The sequence below is a fragment of the Sabethes cyaneus genome, chromosome 2, assembly GCF_943734655.1.
Source record: "Sabethes cyaneus chromosome 2, idSabCyanKW18_F2, whole genome shotgun sequence".
NCBI lineage: Eukaryota > Metazoa > Arthropoda > Insecta > Diptera > Culicidae > Sabethes > Sabethes cyaneus.
Window position 1 is genome coordinate 213,969,442 of NC_071354.1, and position 22,542 is coordinate 213,991,983.

General features: G+C 43.3%; 1 protein-coding gene across 1 annotated transcript; it reads left to right on the forward strand.

Annotated features, from left to right (window-relative positions):
• Positions 1-18,212: 18,212 nt before the first annotated feature.
• On the forward strand, positions 18,213-18,755 carry LOC128738082 (mucin-22-like; the record flags this gene model as incomplete). The annotated part of the gene is made up of 1 exon (XM_053832927.1): positions 18,213-18,755. A coding segment is annotated over one exon (543 nt), but the record flags the coding sequence as incomplete, so codon positions are not given.
• Positions 18,756-22,542: the final 3,787 nt, after the last annotated feature.

The following is a 22,542-nucleotide window of genomic DNA, read 5'->3' on the forward strand; positions in this document are numbered from 1 at the left end:
CCCCTCTTTATAAGGGGAATTATAACTCCTCTCTTCTTTAAAAGGGGGGGCTTCCATACAAATTTCCTCATAACTCGAGAACTAATCAAGCAAATGGAACCAAATTTGGCATGTGAAGGTTTTCGAGGACAAGAATATTTTCTATAGTAAATTAGGACCCCTCCCCACTTTAAGAGGGGGGGCTCCTGTACCAAAGAAACACAATTTTCCTCATAACTCGAGAAGTAATTAAGCAAATGGAACCAAATTTGGCATGTGGGTGTTTTTGGAGACAAAAATTTTTTCAATGATAAATTGGGATCCCTCCCCGTTTTAGGAGGGGGGGATCCTATACACATGAAATACAAATTTCCTCATAACTGAAGAACTAATCAGGCAAATGGAACAAAATTTGGCATGTGAAAGTTTTCGAGGGCAAGAATATTTTCTATGGTGAATAAGGACCCCTCCCCACTTTAAGAGGGGGGCTCCTATACAAACTAAATACCAATTTCCTCATAACTTGAGAACTAATCAAGCAAATGGAACAAAATTTGGCACGTGGGTGTTTTTGGAGACAAAATTTTTTTTCATTGATGAATTAGGACCCCTCCCCACTTTAGGAAGGGGGGCTCCTATACAAATGAAATGCAAATTTCCTCATAACTCGAGAATTAATCAAGCAAATGGAACCAAATTTGGCATGTGAAAGTTTTCTAGGGCATGAATATTTTCTATGGTGAATTAAAACCCCTCCCCACTTTAAGAGGGGGGGCTCCTATACAAACGAAATACAAATTTCCTCATAACTCGAGAACTAATCAAGCAAATCGAACCAAATTTGACACGTGGGTGTTTTTGGAGACAAAAATTTTTTCTACGATGAACTGGGACCCCTCCTCACTTTAGGAGGGGGGGGCTCCTATACAAATGAAATACAAATTTCCTCATAACTCGAGAGCTAATCAAGCAAATGAAACCAAATTTGGCATGTGAAAGTTTTTGAGGGCAAGAATATTTTCTATGGTGAATTAGGACCCCTCCCAACTTTAAGAGGGGGGGCTCCTATACAAACGAAATACAAATTTCCTCATAACTCGAGAACTAATCAAGCAAATGGAACCAAATTTGGCACGTGGGTGTTTTTGGAGACAAAAATTTTTTTTATGATGAATTGGGACCCCTACCCACTTTAGGAGGGGGGGCTCCCATACAAATGAAATTCAAATTTCCTCATAACTCGAGAACTAATCAAGCAAATAGAACCAAATTTGGCATGTGGAGGTTTCTGGAGGCAAAAATATTTTCTATGGTGAATTAGGACCCCTCCCAGCTTTAAGAGGGGGTGCTTCTACACAAATGAAATACAAATTTCCTCATAATTCGAGAACTAATCAAGCAAATGGAACCATATTTGGCATGTGGGTGTTTTTGGAGGCAACCATTTTTTCTATGATGAATTAGGACCCCTTACCTTTTTAAGAGTGGGGGCTCTCATACAAACGAAATACAAATTTCCTCATAACTCTAGAACTAATCAAGCAAATGGAACCAAACTTATCATGTGTGTGTTTTTATAGGCAAGAATATTTTCTACAGTATATTTTCTATGGATTTCCCCACTTTAAGAGGGGGGGGGGCTCCTATACAAATGAAAAACAAATTTCCTCATAACTCGAGAACTAATCAAGCAAATGGAACAAAATTTGACATGTAAGTGGTTTTGGACGCAAGATTTTTTTCTGTGGTGAATTGAGACCCCTCTCTTCTTTAGAAAGCGAGTTATGGCCCATCTCCCCTTTAAGAGGGTGGGATTCCATACAAATGAAATGCAAATTTCCTCTTATCTCGAGAACTAATCAATCAAACGGAACCAAATTTGGCATGTGGGAGTTTTAGATGGCAGAAATTTTTTCTATGGTGAATTACGACCCCTTCCCCTTTTAAGAGGGGAGCTCCCAAACAAATGAAATTCAAATTTCCTTATAACTTGAGAACTAATCAAGCAAATGGAACCAAATTTGGCATGTGGGAGATTTTGGAGTCTTGAATTTATTTTACGATAGTTAGAGACCTCTCACCCCTGTGGTAGGGGGATATGGACTCTCATACAAATAAAACAAATTTTTGCGAAACTCAAAAACTAATCGAACTCGAGAAATTCGAGACTCTTCCATAAAACATTAGTCAATACAAGACCACAAAAACTATCCATAGTAACATTAGATCATTCAGGACGAGACGGTCGCGAGTGTTGCCGGTGACCCGCCGTCGGAAGCGCCGCCCACTGGGGAGCTTGCAAAACTCGAGATTGTGACAAAGATCATCCGGGATTCATGATTTATGTACAACACAGGTTAATTTGTGGCAATACGAAGTTTGTCGGGTCAGCTCTTATATACTAGCTATGCAATATATCTATACCTATAAAGAAGGATTTCTGTCTGTCTGTCTGTCCGTATGTTCCTTATAGAATCGAAAACTACTGAACCAATCGGCATGAAAATATGCATGTAGAGGTTTTTTGGGGCCAGGAAAGGTTTTAGTGATGGTTAGAAACCCCTCCCCCCACTAAGAGGGGGGGCTCCCATAGAAATGAAACACAAATTTCTGCATAACTCGACAACTAATCAAGCAAATAGAACAAAATTTGGCATGTGAGTGTTTTCGGTGACAAGAATTTATTCTATGGTAAATCAAGACCCCTCCCCTCTTTATATGGGGAATTATAACTCCTCTCCTCTTTAAAAGGGGGGGCTTCCATACAATTTTCCTCATAACTCGAGAACTAATCAAGCAAATGGAACCAAATTTGGCATGTGGGCGTTTTTGGAGACAAAAATTTTTTCTATGATGAATTGGGACCCCTCCCCGTTTTAGGAGGGGGGATCCTATACACATGAAATACAAATTTCCTCATAACTGAAGAACTAATCAAGCAAATGGAACAAAATTTGGCATGTGAAAGTTTTCGAGGGCAAGAATATTTTCTATGGTAAATAAGGACCCCTCCCCACTTTAAGAGGGGGGGCTCCTCTATAAACGAAATACAAATTTCCTCATAACTCGAGAACTAATCAAGCAAATGGAACCAAATTTGGGTGTTTTTGGAGACAGAATTTTTTTCTATGATGAATTGAGACCCCTCCCCACTTTAGGAAGGGGGGCTCCTATACAAATGAAATGCGAATTTCCTCATAACTCGAGAATTAATCAAGCGAATGGAACCAAATTTGGCATGTGAAAGTTTTCTAGGGCATGAATATTTTCTATGGTGAATTAGAACCCCTCCCCACTTTAAGAGGGGGGGCTCCTATACAAACGAAATACAAATTTCCTCATAACTCGAGAACTAATCAAGCAAATGAAACCAAATTTGGCATGTGAAAGTTTTCGAGGGCAAGAATATTTTCTATGGTGAATTAGGACCCCTCCCAACCTTAAGAGGGGGGGGGGGGCTCCTATACAAACGAAATACAAATTTCCTCATAACTCGAGAGCTAATCAAGCAAATGAAACCAAATTTGGCATGTGAAAGTTCTCGAGGGCAAGAATATTTTCTATGGTGAATTAGGACCCCTCCCAACCTCAAGAGGGGGGGCTCCTAGACAAACGAAATACAAATTTCCTCATAACTCGAGTACTAATCTAGCAAATGGAACCAAATTTGACATGTAAGTGGTTTTGGAGGCAAGATTTTTTTCTATGGTGAATTGAGACCCCTCTCTTCTTTAGAAAGCGAGTTATGGCCCATCTGCTCTTTAAGAGGGTGGGCTTCCATACAAATAAAATGCAAATTTCCTCTTATCTTGAGAACTAATCAATCAAATGGAACCAAATTTGGCATGTGGGAGTTTTAGATGGCAGAATTTTTTTCTATGGTGAATTACGACCCTTTCCCCTTTTAAGAGGGGAGCTCTCATACAAATGAAATTCAAATTTCCTTATAACTTGAGAACTAATCAAGCAAATGGAACCAAATATGGCATGTGGGAGATTTTGGAGTCTTGAATTTATTTTACGATAGTTAGAGACCTCTCACCCCTGTGGTAGGGGGATGGACTCTCATACAAATAAAACAGAAATTTTTGCGAAACTCAAAAACTAATCGAACTCGAGAAATTCGAGACTCTTCCATAAAACATTAGTCAATACAAGACCACAAAAACTATCTATAGTAACACTAGATCATTCAGGACGAGACGGTCGCGAGTGTTGCCGGTGACCCGCCGTCGGAAGCGCCGTCCACTGGGGGGCTTGCAAAACTCGAGATTGTGACAAAAATCATCCGAGCTTCATGATTATGTACAACACAGGTTAATTTGTGGCAATACGAAGTTTGTCGGGTCAGCTAGTAACATATAAATTCATTTTCATGAGGGACAGTATAGTTTTTCCGACCTTTCATTGGAGTTTTAAATGTGGTTTTACTACTGAACCAACTAAAAACTATTATCATCACGCAACATTCAATAACACAGGTCCGCAAAACAAAAATTTTTCAGATGCATGAGATATTTTAGATGAATTATACACTGAAGTCGCTTTTGACGCGGTTTTTTTACGCGACTATTTTTACGCGAATTTCGGAATTTACGCGGCTTTTTTACGCGAATTTCGGAATTTACACGGTTTTTTTAACGCGATTTTTGGAACTTACACGGTTTTTTACGCGATTTTCGGAATTTACGCGGTTTTTTTACGTGAATTTCGGAATTTACACGGTTTTTTACGCGAATTTCGGTATTTACGCGATTTTCGGAATTTACGCGGATGTGCTCAAAACGTCTATTTTTTCACGTAGTGTTGAAATCTACAGTTTTTTACGCGAAATTTTGGTTTTTTACGCGAATTTTGGAATTTACGCGGTATTTTTACACGAATTTCGGAATTCACGTGGATTTTTACGGGATTTGCGGAATTTACGCGGTTTTGATTTACGCGGGACACATCCTTCGCGTAAAAAGCGCGACTTGAGTGTATATTTTTTGGGGAGCTGAATCTAAAACTGATTTTTGCTTTTCTCCATCACGTACAGATTTTTTGCAAATTATGCTTCTTATATGGAAAAGTCACAAATTAGATGGAAAAATCATTATCACAGATTCGTAATAAAAAACCCGAACAAGATTTTTTTTATTATTTTTGAAAATTTTTACTTAATAAATACTGGAAAAATACTACTGGATTGAAATATTTTGTAAAAATCATGTATAAAGCACTTGTAGAGCTGAATGTAATCTACAATTTTACTGAATAGAATAATGCATTATTTTTTCCATTATAATAGAAACGGCCTTTAAACCTTGTTATATTAATAAAACATTTGTTTGCACTAAGGATGAAGTTGTAGAACAATTAGTCCATTGCAAATCATATTTGAAGTTTTTGTCACTCCCCACTTGGAAATTGGATTGAAAAATCGGGGGGCAAAAAAATAATTTGTAGGATATGAGTCAAATTTCTTCTTATAAAATCAATTGTCTGTGGGCTCTACAGTCTGAAAAACTCGAAAAATGAGTCTCAGAGTGGAATTAACGCTTCTAGCAAGAAATAGAAATGGAAATTCAAACAATGAAATTTCCGAAAATCGTCCAAATAAATTTTCCTTCGTTTTTGTCTTTTTTCGTATATTTTTGCATAGAAAATAATAACGTATATATTATAAGCAAGAATAGATTCGGTTTTCACGTTTAAACCGTAAATAAAAATTCTTAAAATCCATGTTTTTTTGCTCGATTAAAAAATTTACTTTGTTTTTTTTTCGCCCCCTCCTTCAGTGGCCGAACACCGGAAGGAAGGACAAAAACTTTATAAAATATTTGTAATGGCCTTACTGCGTAAATACAAATAAAATAATAGGGTACTCAATTCAGAAAGATTGTCGATTGCATTCAGCTCTACAAATGTTTCATACATGACTTTTACCGAATTTGCTTCTATAAGGTAATACAGTCAACTGAGCGCAAGTGGGGGTATTTGAGCGCATCAAATCTGCTTTATAATTATATTCTCCATAGTTTCTCCATTATATATGGTTTTCTTCCAAAACATGGAAGTTTACATTAATAAATACAATTCTGATGGAAAATTATTTTTTTAACTTTAGTTATTTTTTTAATTTAGTTTGCGCTTTTCCAGTATGTTATCAATAATCCTGAAGTAACTAGGTGCCCGTATTGAACTTTTCTGAACAATTAACTTTTCAGAGAATTAACTTTTCCGAGAGTCCACTGTAATATGAAATATGAAAAAATATTTAAAATTCAAAATGTTCAATATTCAGTAAATAAATATGCGAAATTCAAAATTTGCACCCTTTTGCACAATTCAAATATTAGATAGGTATTGATAATGTAATGTGAATCGGTATCTTTTCGCTGCGTAGTACTCTGGACAAACTTAGCATTGAGTTCAGGATCAAAGCTTACCGCATCATCCTCGAGTTTCTTTGCAACAGCTAAAACGTATTAAATAAAACTCTAAAAATACATGTCGTTTATGTGTGTATTCCCAAAAACCGTTTCACCATATTGACACAGTGGTACAACTTGAATAGCGGTACACAGATGCCGGAGAGTAATGAATGATGTTCAAATGATCAAAATTTTGAAAAATAAGTTTCTTAGAGTGATTGTCTTCCTTCAAACGCCTACAAAATATGGAATCGATTTTTCTTCGACTGTTTTTATTTATTTTTTTTTTTTGCAGGATATTTAGACATCACCATTTGCGACAGCATCTCGGACCGCTATATCTTCGAACCGGCTGCATCGTTGATTTTGTTTATACCGGTATTCTTCTTAAACGCGACGAGGTATTTTCATTCGTCAGTGTTTGGTACTTATTTTAACTGCAGAGCAGAGTAAACCTAAACCAACCAGTGCAATGCTGGCTACTGGGTTTGGGATGGTTTTGCCTTTCTACTATATAAATATATAGTATATTGCCTTTCTACTATATAAATATATAGTATAAAGGTATAGAAATCACTTGGAAAACCGGAAATGGAAACAAGGTCCTGCGGGCCGAATGTCATATACCATTCGACTCAGTTTCGAAAACTGAGCATTTTCTGTGTGTGTGTATGTATGTGTGTGTGTGTGTGTGTGTGTGTGTGTATGTGTGTGTGTGTGTATGTGACGCTTTTAATCTCACTCACTTTTCTCGGAGATGGCTGGACCGATTTTAATGTTCTTAGTGTCAAATGAAAGGTCTATGTGTCCCATTGGTCGCTATTGAATTTCATACTGATCGGACTTTTAGTTCAAAAGTTATGTATAAAAATACGAAAAATATGGGACTTCATTATCTCATAGGTCTCTTAACCGATTTGAACAATATTGATTGCATTTGAAAGAGGAGCCTTGCAAACCCTTAACTTCCAAATTTCATGACGATTGGACTTTTAGTTTGAAAGTTACATAAAGAAATGTGAAAAAATAGTATTTAAAACACATTTATGTAATATATAAGCATTAATTTAATGAAAAACATCACACATTTTATGATTATTTGAAAATTACTGCTGAGATCTATCAAACGAAATCGAGTTATTTAAAATCGGACGCTTCATTCAAAAGTTATTCAAACTTTAACACTTAAGCACCGTATATTAAACCGTTAAAACGTGTGAAATCAAAACATATCAATCAAATGTTGATTGTATTCAATGTATGAGATGTGTGTGATGTATGTGTGTATGTATGTATGTATGTATGTATGTATGTATGTATGTGATGACAATTTGCAATTTTAAAATTTGCAATGAAATTCAAGAAAAGTGAGAAACATGTCAATTGTCTCTGTCAAGTGCCTCTTAGTGGAATACGAACTCTGAAATTAAAGAAAAGAAAAAACTTTTACCGACTAAATTCCACTATTTAATATTTATTCGCGACAGATACGTATACGCTTTGAAATAAGACACTGATGAAGCCTGCACGTCGTAGGTGATCTACGTATCTGTTGCAAATAAATATTAAATAGTGGGATTCAATCGAAAAGTTTTTTCTTTTCTTTGATTTCAGATTTCAATTGTCATTTTCTTCACTTGCTGTTACTCACAATTGTACAAGAAAAGCAAAAAGCGAAGAAAAGCAGTTTATTTAAGCATGTAGGTCTAGTGGTGTATAGAATCAAAAATACTAGTGAGTTGATTTTTCCAAATAAATTTGTACAAATTCCAAACAAATTCTGCGCATCAATAGATGCTCTTTTCAATCAATAGATACTAAGGCTTAGAAATGTTATATGAAAAATAGGAAGTAAACGTTGCACGGTAGAAATTTTGTAAGATTTGTTTTCGTTAGTGATATTTTAAAGGACAGATGTCTTATGTCATGTATCATGTTTTAATAAATAAATCAAAAAAAGACAAGCACTGGGAATCATATCGATCGTATTTCCCATTCTCAAGCATGTTTATGGCGCAGCTTTGGCACTATTTTTCGACCTCATCTTGTTGTCCTAACCCTCTAACATTGTAAAAACGATGCGATCAAGCTAATGACTATCTTTTCATGAAAGTACATTCAAAAGAAGCTTAAGTTTTGATTTTCATGCAAAAATAATTATCTGAAGGAGTGCTAGCTAAGAAATAATTCCATTTCTCGTTTTCATATCTAATGCTCTATTCAGTAATTTTTTTCTAATTCAGATATATTGCAAAATTGAAGCCAAGCAAACCAATAGTAAAATTTTGAGATCAATCATTTTGTTGTAGATATCCTTTTTCTTCAAAAGCGAAATATAATAATAATTTTTCTGAACTCTTGTTTTTCAAAGATGCTAACTTTTAAATGCCTGGTATTAATATCAAAATATCAAAAAATCTGCTATGAACAAAAACTTCATATTGTCAATTCAAAACAAGTTTCATATGTGGCTCTGAAGCCCGAAAGTTAAGGCCGTCTCTAGACCCGTTAGAGGGTTAATTTCTAATTTTCTATACATATTCATTCAAGTCTGTAAAAATTATCTTTTGTGTTTACATTACTTTTCTATAAATATTATAAAACTAAATAAGGTGTTCATCAAGTAACATAAATGACGCTTACATGTATTTACGCACCCAAGGAAAGAAAATATAATTATTCTACACAATACGTTGTGAATTTTACTGGCAAATAAGGATTTTGAGGAATACGGAACGGATATTTAAAAATATAGTCTAATATAACATCTATACATCTACAATTAAGTTCCTGAGAAATTAAATAATGATTGTGGCAGTAGAAAGGCTAGGTCACGCCGCTAGGTGGATTAATTCGGGTTTTTGTTGAATGCATCGTTTAGGTCACATTTTACTCGTTTCTGTAGCAGAGGCGCGACAAAGGGAAATTCGGCATCGAACTTGAGCCATTACGTTTTTGCAACCTTTCTCCACGCTTAGAGTATCGGATAAAATGAAAAAAATGATAAAGATGATGCAAAAAAATACCGAGGTCATTACCGCGTGGTGAAACTGGTATGTACATACATATAATTACTCAATAAGTATAAATAGGTCGAATGTTGACCGAATTTCAATACTTACAGATACAAAGGCAATAAATTTCTTTAACCTTTGCGATCTGTTTGTACTCCACCGAGATTCGAACTTCGAAGAATGCAGATCTGTTACGTTACAAGCCTTTATAAATTTATGACATAAATTAAGTCCCGATATTTTAGTAGATCAAAGTAGAAAAAACTAACCATTTTGTAAAAGTATGAAATATTCAAACCGATCAAATGCTTAATACATATAAAACACGATCTGCTACAATCAGTAATTGTTGTTTATGGGGGAAAACGTTCAAATGAAAGTTTCTAAGTAAGCAAACTACAACAATGTGTAAATCGAAAGAATGTATGTATGAAATTTGACAATAAGCAAATAGTTTAACGTGTACCTGTTGCACAGGATAATGAGTGAACAGGTTCTTTCGGGTACAGTCAACTTTTGTTAATTGCACTAAACTCGCCAAACTAAAGAAGCTCTTTCTCAAAGTGGGCTATAAGCTTAGTGCAATTAAGGAAACTTGACTGCACATGTGTGGTGAAACTTTTCTCCTCTTGTTAAAAAAAAAGAAAAAAAGAGAATGTACAGTCAGAAATACTGCATCCAATTCCCGAAATTCGACAGAATCGCACGACAACTTCATGACTACTTTTTAATATCGATGCGGAACACGATTCTTACGGGAAAGTAAGTGAATGTAGATCTTGCTACTTTCACAAAACGACACTCTGGATAAGAGCCGATCATTTTATTCTTTGCCGAACTCGCGTGTGGAACAGAACGCATTCGAACTTACAAAAAATTAGTTCCTTGCAGTTTTTTCTGTTTTTATATTATAAAGTTCATTCAAAGTTGAATTTAGTTAACAGTAATAAAGTGTAAACAAATAAATGCAAATGAGCCATAAATATATTATACTCGTGCTACTTTTGTTCCATTGTGGTCAGTTCAAGTCAGCAGTTATAACTCCGGGATTTAGAAAAGGTGGAATTCATTACTATAAGTATGGACCAGGGGTGCACAAACTGTTTGTATATGTGCCTGCTAGTACCACCACTGCCATGACTACCTCCAGTGTTGCAACCACTACAACTGCAGCTCCTACCACGACTACAATAGCATCAACTACAACTACAGAAGTAACAACATCTACCACAGTAGCGCCTACATCCACTACAGGAGCTACAACTACTACAACAGCGGGAACAACTACCACAGCAGGAACAACTACTACAACAGTTGGAACAACAACAACTGCAGCACCCACTACAACTACAGTAGCACCTACCACAACGACAACAGCAGGAACCACTACGACTGAAGGAACCACGACTACCACACAAACGCCAACCACGACTACTACAGCAGGAACTACTACGACTGCAGGAACCACGTCCACCACAGGAGCGACAACTACTACAACAGCAGGAACTACTACAACTGCAGCACCCACTACAACTACAGTAGCACCTACCACAACGACAACAGCAGGAACCACTACGACTGAAGGAACCACGACTACCACACAAACGCCAACCACGACTACTACAGCAGGAACTACTACGACTGCAGGAACCACGTCCACCACAGGAGCGACAACTACTACAACAGCAGGAACTACTACAACTGAAAGAACCACGTCCACCACAGGAGGGACAACTACGACAACAGCAGGAACTACTACAACTGAAGGAACCACGTCCACCACAGGAGGGACAACTACTACAACAGCAGGAACCACTACGACTGAAGGAACCACGACCACCACACAAACGCCAACCACGACTACTACAGCAGGAACTACTACGACTGCAGGAACCACGTCCACCACAGGAGCGACAACTACTACAACAGCAGGAACTACTACAACTGAAAGAACCACGTCCACCACAGGAGGGACAACTACGACAACAGCAGGAACTACTACAACTGAAGGAACCACGTCCACCACAGGAGGGACAACTACTACAACAGCAGGAACCACTACGACTGAAGGAACCACGACCACCACACAAACGCCAACCACGACTACTACAGCAGGAACTACTACGACTGCAGGAACCACGTCCACCACAGGAGCGACAACTACTACAACAGCAGGAACTACTACAACTGAAGGAACCACGTCCACTACAGGAGGGACAACTACGACAACAGCAGGAACCACTACGACTGAAGGAACCACGACCACCACACAAACGCCAACCACGACTACTACAGCAGGAACTACTACGACTGCAGGAACCACGTCCACCACAGGAGCGACAACTACTACAACAGCAGGAACTACTACAACTGAAGGAACCACGTCCACTACAGGAGGGACAACTACTACAACAGCAGGAACTACTACAACTGAAGGAACCACGTCCACCACAGGAGGGACAACTACTACAACAGCAGGAACTACTACAACTGAAGGAACCACGTCCACCACAGGAGGGACAACTACTACAACAGCAGGAACCACTACGACTGAAGGAACCACGACCACCACACAAACGCCAACCACGACTACTACAGCAGGAACTACTACGATTGCAGGAACCACGTCCACCACAGGAGCGACAACTACTACAACAGCAGGAACTACTACAACTGAAGGAACCACGTCCACCACAGGAGGGACAACTACTACAACAGCAGGAACTACTACAACTGAAGGAACCACGTCCACCACAGGAGGGACAACTACTACAACAGCAGGAACCACTACGACTGAAGGAACCACGACCACCACACAAACGCCAACCACGACTACTACAGCAGGAACTACTACGACTGCAGGAACCACGTCCACCACAGGAGCGACAACTACTACAACAGCAGGAACTACTACAACTGAAGGAACCACGTCCACTACAGGAGGGACAACTACGACAACAGCAGGAACCACTACGACTGAAGGAACCACGACCACCACACAAACGCCAACCACGACTACTACAGCAGGAACTACTACGACTGCAGGAACCACGTCCACCACAGGAGCGACAACTACTACAACAGCAGGAACTACTACAACTGAAGGAACCACGTCCACTACAGGAGGGACAACTACTACAACAGCAGGAACTACTACAACTGAAGGAACCACGTCCACCACAGGAGGGACAACTACTACAACAGCAGGAACTACTACAACTGCAGCACCCACTACAACTACAGTAGCACCTACCACAACGACAACAGCAGGAACCACTACGACTGAAGGAACCACGACTACCACACAAACGCCAACCACGACTACTACAGCAGGAACTACTACGACTGCAGGAACCACGTCCACCACAGGAGCGACAACTACTACAACAGCAGGAACTACTACAACTGAAAGAACCACGTCCACCACAGGAGGGACAACTACGACAACAGCAGGAACTACTACAACTGAAGGAACCACGTCCACCACAGGAGGGACAACTACTACAACAGCAGGAACCACTACGACTGAAGGAACCACGACCACCACACAAACGCCAACCACGACTACTACAGCAGGAACTACTACGACTGCAGGAACCACGTCCACCACAGGAGCGACAACTACTACAACAGCAGGAACTACTACAACTGAAAGAACCACGTCCACCACAGGAGGGACAACTACGACAACAGCAGGAACTACTACAACTGAAGGAACCACGTCCACCACAGGAGGGACAACTACTACAACAGCAGGAACCACTACGACTGAAGGAACCACGACCACCACACAAACGCCAACCACGACTACTACAGCAGGAACTACTACGACTGCAGGAACCACGTCCACCACAGGAGCGACAACTACTACAACAGCAGGAACTACTACAACTGAAGGAACCACGTCCACTACAGGAGGGACAACTACGACAACAGCAGGAACCACTACGACTGAAGGAACCACGACCACCACACAAACGCCAACCACGACTACTACAGCAGGAACTACTACGACTGCAGGAACCACGTCCACCACAGGAGCGACAACTACTACAACAGCAGGAACTACTACAACTGAAGGAACCACGTCCACTACAGGAGGGACAACTACTACAACAGCAGGAACTACTACAACTGAAGGAACCACGTCCACCACAGGAGGGACAACTACTACAACAGCAGGAACTACTACAACTGAAGGAACCACGTCCACCACACAAACGCCAACCACGACTACTACAGCAGGAACTACTACGACTGCAGGAACCACGTCCACCACAGGAGCGACAACTACTACAACAGCAGGAACTACTACAACTGAAGGAACCACGTCCACCACAGGAGGGACAACTACTACAACAGCAGGAACCACTACGACTGAAGGAACCACGACCACCATACAAACGCCAACCACGACTACTACAGCAGGAACTACTACAACTGAAGGAACCACGTCCACCACAGGAGGGACAACGACAACAGCAGGAACTACTACAACTGAAGGAACCACGTCCACCACAGGAGGGACAACAACGACAACAGCAGGAACTACTACAACTGAAGGAACCACGTCCACCACAGGAGGGACAACTACTACAACAGCAGGAACCACTACGACTGAAGGAACCACGACCACCACACAAACGCCAACCACGACTACTACAGCAGGAACCACTACGACTGCAGGAACCACGTCCACCACAGGAGCGACAACTACTACAACAGCAGGAACTACTACAACTGAAGGAACCACGTCCACCACAGGAGGGACAACTACTACAACAGCAGGAACTACTACAACTGAAGGAACCACGTCCACCACACAAACGCCAACCACGACTACTACAGCAGGAACTACTACAACTGAAGGAACCACGTCCACCACAGGAGGGACAACAACGACAACAGCAGGAACTACTACAACTGAAGGAACCACGTCCACCACAGGAGGGACAACAACGACAACAGCAGGAACTACTACAACTGAAGGAACCACGTCCACCACAGGAGGGACAACTACTACAACAGCAGGAACCACTACGACTGAAGGAACCACGACCACCACACAAACGCCAACCACGACTACTACAGCAGGAACTACTACGACTGCAGGAACCACGTCCACCACAGGAGCGACAACTACTACAACAGCAGGAACTACTACAACTGAAGGAACCACGTCCACCACAGGAGGGACAACTACTACAACAGCAGGAACTACTACAACTGAAGGAACCACGTCCACCACAGGAGGGACAACTACTACAACAGCAGGAACCACTACGACTGAAGGAACCACGACCACCACACAAACGCCAACCACGACTACTACAGCAGGAACTACTACGACTGCAGGAACCACGTCCACCACAGGAGCGACAACTACTACAACAGCAGGAACTACTACAACTGAAGGAACCACGTCCACCACAGGAGGGACAACTACTACAACAGCAGGAACCACTACGACTGAAGGAACCACGACCACCACACAAACGCCAACCACGACTACTACAGCAGGAACTACTACGACTGCAGGAACCACGTCCACCACAGGAGCGACAACTACTACAACAGCAGGAACTACTACAACTGAAGGAACCACGTCCACTACAGGAGGGACAACTACGACAACAGCAGGAACCACTACGACTGAAGGAACCACGACCACCACACAAACGCCAACCACGACTACTACAGCAGGAACTACTACGACTGCAGGAACCACGTCCACCACAGGAGCGACAACTACTACAACAGCAGGAACTACTACAACTGAAGGAACCACGTCCACCACAGAAGGGACAACTACTACAACAGCAGGAACCACTACGACTGCAGGAACCACGTCCACCACAGAAGCGACAACTACGACAACAGCTGGAACTACTACAACTGAAGGAACCACGTCCACCACAGGAGGGTCAACTACTACAACAGCAGGAACTACTACAACTGAAGGAACCACGTCCACCACAGGAGGGACAACTACTACAACAGTAGGAACCACTACGACTGAAGGAACCACGACCACCACACAAACGCCAACCACGACTACTACAGCAGGAACTACTACAACTGAAGGAACCACGTCCACCACAGGAGGGACAACAACGACAACAGCAGGAACTACTACAACTGAAGGAACCACGTCCACCACAGGAGGGACAACTACTACAACAGCAGGAACCACTACGACTGAAGGAACCACGACCACCACACAAACGCCAACCACGACTACTACAGCAGGAACTACTACGACTGCAGGAACCACGTCCACCACAGGAGCGACAACTACTACAACAGCAGGAACTACTACAACTGAAGGAACCACGTCCACCACAGGAGGGACAACTACTACAACAGCAGGAACCACTACGACTGAAGGAACCACGACCACCACACAAACGCCAACCACGACTACTACAGCAGGAACTACTACGACTGCAGGAACCACGTCCACCACAGGAGCGACAACTACTACAACAGCAGGAACTACTACAACTGAAGGAACCACGTCCACTACAGGAGGGACAACTACGACAACAGCAGGAACCACTACGACTGAAGGAACCACGACCACCACACAAACGCCAACCACGACTACTACAGCAGGAACTACTACGACTGCAGGAACCACGTCCACCACAGGAGCGACAACTACTACAACAGCAGGAACTACTACAACTGAAGGAACCACGTCCACCACAGGAGGGACAACTACTACAACAGCAGGAACTACTACAACTGAAGGAACCACGTCCACTACAGAAGGGACGACTACTACAACAGCAGGAACTACTACAACAGCAGGAACTACTACAACTGAAGGAACCACGTCCACCACAGGAGGGACAACTACTACAACAGCAGGAACTACTACAACTGAAGGAACTACGACGACCACACAAACGCCAACCACGACTACTACAGCAGGAACTACTACGACTGCAGGAACCACGTCCACCACAGAAGCGACAACTACGACAACAGCAGGAACTACTACAACTGAAGGTACGACGTCTACCACAGAAATACCAAATACAGCTGGATTTTTGCGAGCAATTGTGGTTCATTTTAACTAGTAAATAATTAGTAATTTTTAAAGAATGATTCTAAGCAATATTTAGTACTGAAATTAATGTACCCTTCGCCACTAAAATATACCTAAAAGCAAATTGATTATTTTGCGACGTTTGTTTTGCTCTGTTTGCTGTTTTCTCGAATGCGAAACTATGAAAAAATTGTTTGTGAAAGTCCAGATATTGTAACATTAATTAAAACTGGTGATGGTAAATTTATTGCAGAAGTACCAACGACAACTACATCAGTGACAACTACAACTGAAGGAACCACGTCCACCACAGAAGGGACAACTACGACAACAGCAGGAACTACCACAACTGAAGGAACCACGTCCACCACAGAAGGGACAACTACGACAACAGCAGGAACTACCACAACTGAAGGAACCACGTCCACCACAGGAGGGACAACTACGACAACAGCAGGAACTACTACAACTGAAGGAACCACGTCCACCACAGAAGCGACAACTACGACAACAGCAGGAACTACTACAACTGAAGGAACCACGTCCACCACAGGAGGGACAACTACTACAACAGCAGGAACTACTACAACTGAAGGAACCACGTCCACCACAGAAGGGACAACTACGACAACAGCAGGAACTACTACAACTGTAGGAACCACATCCACCACAGAAGGGACAACTACTACAACAGCAGGAACTACTACAACTGAAGGAACCACGTCCACCACAGAAGGGACAACTACTACAACAGCAGGAACTACTACGACTGAAGGAACCACGTCCACCACACAAACGCCAACCACGACTACTACAGCAGGAACTACTACAACTGAAGGAACCACGTCCACCACAGGAGGGACAACAACGACAACAGCAGGAACTACTACAACTGAAGGAACCACGTCCACCACAGGAGGGACAACAACGACAACAGCAGGAACTACTACAACTGTAGGAACCACATCCACCACAGAAGGGACAACTACTACAACAGCAGGAACTACTACAACTGTAGGAACCACGTCCACCACAGAAGGGACAACTACGACAACAGCAGGAACTACCACAACTGAAGGAACCACGTCCACCACAGAAGGGACAACTACTACAACAGCAGGAACTACTACAACTGAAGGAACCACGTCCACCACAGAAGGGACAACTACGACAACAGCAGGAACTACCACAACTGAAGGAACCACGTCCACCACAGAAGGGACAACTACTACAACAGCAGGAACTACTACAACTGAAGGAACCACGTCCACCACAGAAGGGACAACTACGACAACAGCAGGAACTACTACAACTGTAGGAACCACATCCACCACAGAAGCGACAACTACGACAACAGCAGGAACTACTACAACTGAAGGAACCACGTCCACCACAGGAGGGACAACTACTACAACAGCAGGAACTACTACAACTGAAGGAACCACGTCCACCACAGAAGGGACAACTACGACAACAGCAGGAACTACTACAACTGTAGGAACCACATCCACCACAGAAGGGACAACTACTACAACAGCAGGAACTACTACAACTGAAGGAACCACGTCCACCACAGAAGGGACAACTACTACAACAGCAGGAACTACTACGACTGAAGGAACCACGTCCACCACACAAACGCCAACCACGACTACTACAGCAGGAACTACTACAACTGAAGGAACCACGTCCACCACAGGAGGGACAACAACGACAACAGCAGGAACTACTACAACTGAAGGAACCACGTCCACCACAGGAGGGACAACAACGACAACAGCAGGAACTACTACAACTGTAGGAACCACATCCGACACAGAAGGGACAACTACTACAACAGCAGGAACTACTACAACTGTAGGAACCACGTCCACCACAGAAGGGACAACTACGACAACAGCAGGAACTACCACAACTGAAGGAACCACATCCACCACAGAAGGGACAACTACTACAACAGCAGGAACTACTACAACTGTAGGAACCACGTCCACCACAGAAGGGACAACTACGACAACAGCAGGAACTACCACAACTGAAGGAACCACGTCCACCACAGAAGGGACAACTACTACAACAGCAGGAACTACTACAACTGAAGGAACCACGTCCACCACAGAAGGGACAACTACGACAACAGCAGGAACTACTACAACTGTAGGAACCACATCCACCACAGAAGGGACAACTACTACAACAGCAGGAACTACTACGACTGCAGGAACCACGTCCACCACAGGAGCGACAACTACTACAACAGCAGGAACTACTACAACTGAAGGAACCACGTCCACCACAGGAGGGACAACTACTACAACAGCACGAACTACTACAACTGAAGGAACCACGTCCACCACACAAACGCCAACCACGACTACTACAGCAGGAACTACTACAACTGAAGGAACCACGTCCACCACAGGAGGGACAACTACGACAACAGCAGGAACTACCACAACTGAAGGAACCACGTCCACCACAGAAGGGACAACTACGACAACAGCAGGAACTACTACAACTGTAGGAACCACATCCACCACAGAAGGGACAACTACTACAACAGCAGGAACTACTACGACTGAAGGAACCACGTCCACCACAGAAGGGACAACTACTACAACAGCAGGAACTACTACGACTGAAGGAACCACGTCCACCACACAAACGCCAACCACGACTACTACAGCAGGAACTACTACAACTGAAGGAACCACGTCCACCACAGAAGGGACAACTACGACAACAGCAGGCACTACCACAACTGAAGGAACCACGTCCACCACAGAAGGGACAACTACTACAACAGCAGGAACTACCACAACTGAAGGAACCACGTCCACCACAGAAGGGACAACTACGACAACAGAAGGAACTACTACAACTGTAGGAACCACGTCCACCACAGAAGGGACAACTACGACAACAGCAGGAACTACCACAACTGAAGGAACCACGTCCACCACAGAAGGGACAACTACGACAACAGCAGGAACTACTACAACTGTAGGAACCACATCCACCACAGAAGGGACAACTACTACAACAGCAGGAACTACTACAACTGTAGGAACCACGTCCACCACACAAACGCCAACCACGACTACTACAGCAGGAACTACTACAACTGAAGGAACCACGTCCACCACAGAAGGGACAACTACGACAACAGCAGGAACTACCACAACTGAAGGAACCACGTCCACCACAGAAGGGACAACTACGACAACAGCAGGAACTACTACAACTGAAGGAACCACGTCCACCACAGAAGCGACAACTACGACAACAGCAGGAACTACTACAACTGAAGGAACCACGTCCACCACAGGAGGGACAACTACTACAACAGCAGGAACTACTACAACTGAAGGAACCACGTCCACCACAGAAGGGACAACTACGACAACAGCAGGAACTACTACAACTGTAGGAACCACATCCACCACAGAAGGGACAACTACTACAACAGCAGGAACTACTACAACTGAAGGAACCACGTCCACCACAGAAGGGACAACTACGACAACAGCAGGAACTACTACAACTGTAGGAACCACATCCACCACAGAAGGGACAACTACTACAACAGCAGGAACTACTACGACTGAAGGAACCACGTCCACCACAGAAGGGACAACTACTACAACAGCAGGAACTACTACGACTGAAGGAACCACGTCCACCACACAAACGCCAACCACGACTACTACAGCAGGAACTACTACAACTGAAGGAACCACGTCCACCACAGAAGGGACAACTACGACAACAGCAGGAACTACCACAACTGAAGGAACCACGTCCACCACAGAAGGGACAACTACGACAACAGCAGGAACTACTACAACTGAAGGAACCACGTCCACCACAGAAGCGACAACTACGACAACAGCAGGAACTACTACAACTGAAGGAACCACGTCCACCACAGGAGGGACAACTACTACAACAGCAGGAACTACTACAACTGAAGGAACCACGTCCACCACAGAAGGGACAACTACGACAACAGCAGGAACTACTACAACTGTAGGAACCACATCCACCACAGAAGGGACAACTACTACAACAGCAGGAACTACTACGACTGAAGGAACCACGTCCACCACAGAAGGGACAACTTCTACAACAGCAGGAACTACTACGACTGAAGGAACCACGTCCACCACACAAACGCCAACCACGACTACTACAGCAGGAACTACTACAACTGAAGGAACCACGTCCACCACAGAAGGGACAACTACGACAACAGCAGGCACTACCACAACTGAAGGAACCACGTCCACCACAGAAGGGACAACTACTACAACAGCAGGAACTACCACAACTGAAGGAACCACGTCCACCACAGAAGGGACAACTACGACAACAGAAGGAACTACTACAACTGTAGGAACCACGTCCACCACAGAAGGGACAACTACGACAACAGCAGGAACTACCACAACTGAAGGAACCACGTTCACCACAGAAGGGACAACTACGACAACAGCAGGAACTACTACAACTGTAGGAACCACATCCACCACAGAAGGGACAACTACTACAACAGCAGGAACTACTACAACTGAAGGAACCACGTCCACCACAGGAGGGACAACTACGACAACAGCAGGAACTACTACAACTGAAGGAACCACGTCCACCACAGAAGCGACAACTACGACAACAGCAGGAACTACTACAACTGAAGGAACCACGTCCACCACAGGAGGGACAACTACTACAACAGCAGGAACTACTACAACTGAAGGAACCACGTCCACCACAGAAGGGACAACTACGACAACAGCAGGAACTACTACAACTGTAGGAACCACATCCACCACAGAAGGGACAACTACTACAACAGCAGGAACTACTACGACTGAAGGAACCACGTCCACCACAGAAGGGACAACTACTACAACAGCAGGAACTACTACGACTGAAGGAACCACGTCCACCACACAAACGCCAACCACGACTACTACAGCAGGAACTACTACAACTGAAGGAACCACGTCCACCACAGGAGGGACAACAACGACAACAGCAGGAACTACTACAACTGAAGGAACCACGTCCACCACAGGAGGGACAACAACGACAACAGCAGGAACTACTACGACTGAAGGAACCACGTCAACCACAGGAGGGACAACTACGACAACAGCAGGAACTACTACAACTGTAGGAACCACATCCACCACAGAAGGGACAACTACGACAACAGCAGGAACTACTACGACTGAAGGAACCACGTCAACCACAGGAGGGACAACTACTACAACAGCAGGAACTACTACAACTGAAGGAACTACGTCCAGCACAGGAGGAACAACTACTACAACAGCAGGAACTACTACGACTGAAGGAACCACGTCCACCACAGAAGGGACAACTACGACAACAGCAGGAACTACTACAACTGTAGGAACCACATCCACCACAGAAGGGACAACTACGACAACAGCAGGAACTACTACGACTGAAGGAACCACGTCAACCACAGAAGGGACAACTACTACAACAGCAGGAACTACTACAACTGAAGGAACCACGTCCAGCACAGGAGGAACAACTACGACAACAGCAGGAACTACTACAACTGAAGGAACCACGTCCACCACAGAAGGGACAACTACTACAACAGCAGGAACTACTACGACTGAAGGAACCACGTCAACCACAGAAGGGACAACTACGACAACAGCAGGAACTACTACGACTGAAGGAACCACGTCAACCACAGGAGGGACAACTACTACAACAGCAGGAACTACCACAACTGAAGGAACCACGTCCACCACAGAAGCGACAACTACTACAACAGCAGGAACTACCACAACTGAAGGAACCACGTCCACCACAGAAGCGACAACTACTACAACAGCAGGAACTACTACAACTGAAGGAACCACATCCACCACAGAAGGGACAACTACGACAACAGCAGGAACTACTACGACTGAAGGAACCACGTCAACCACAGGAGGGACAACTACTACAACAGCAGGAACTACTACAACTGAAGGAACCACGTCCAGCACAGGAGGAACAACTACTACAACAGCAGGAACTACTACGACTGAAG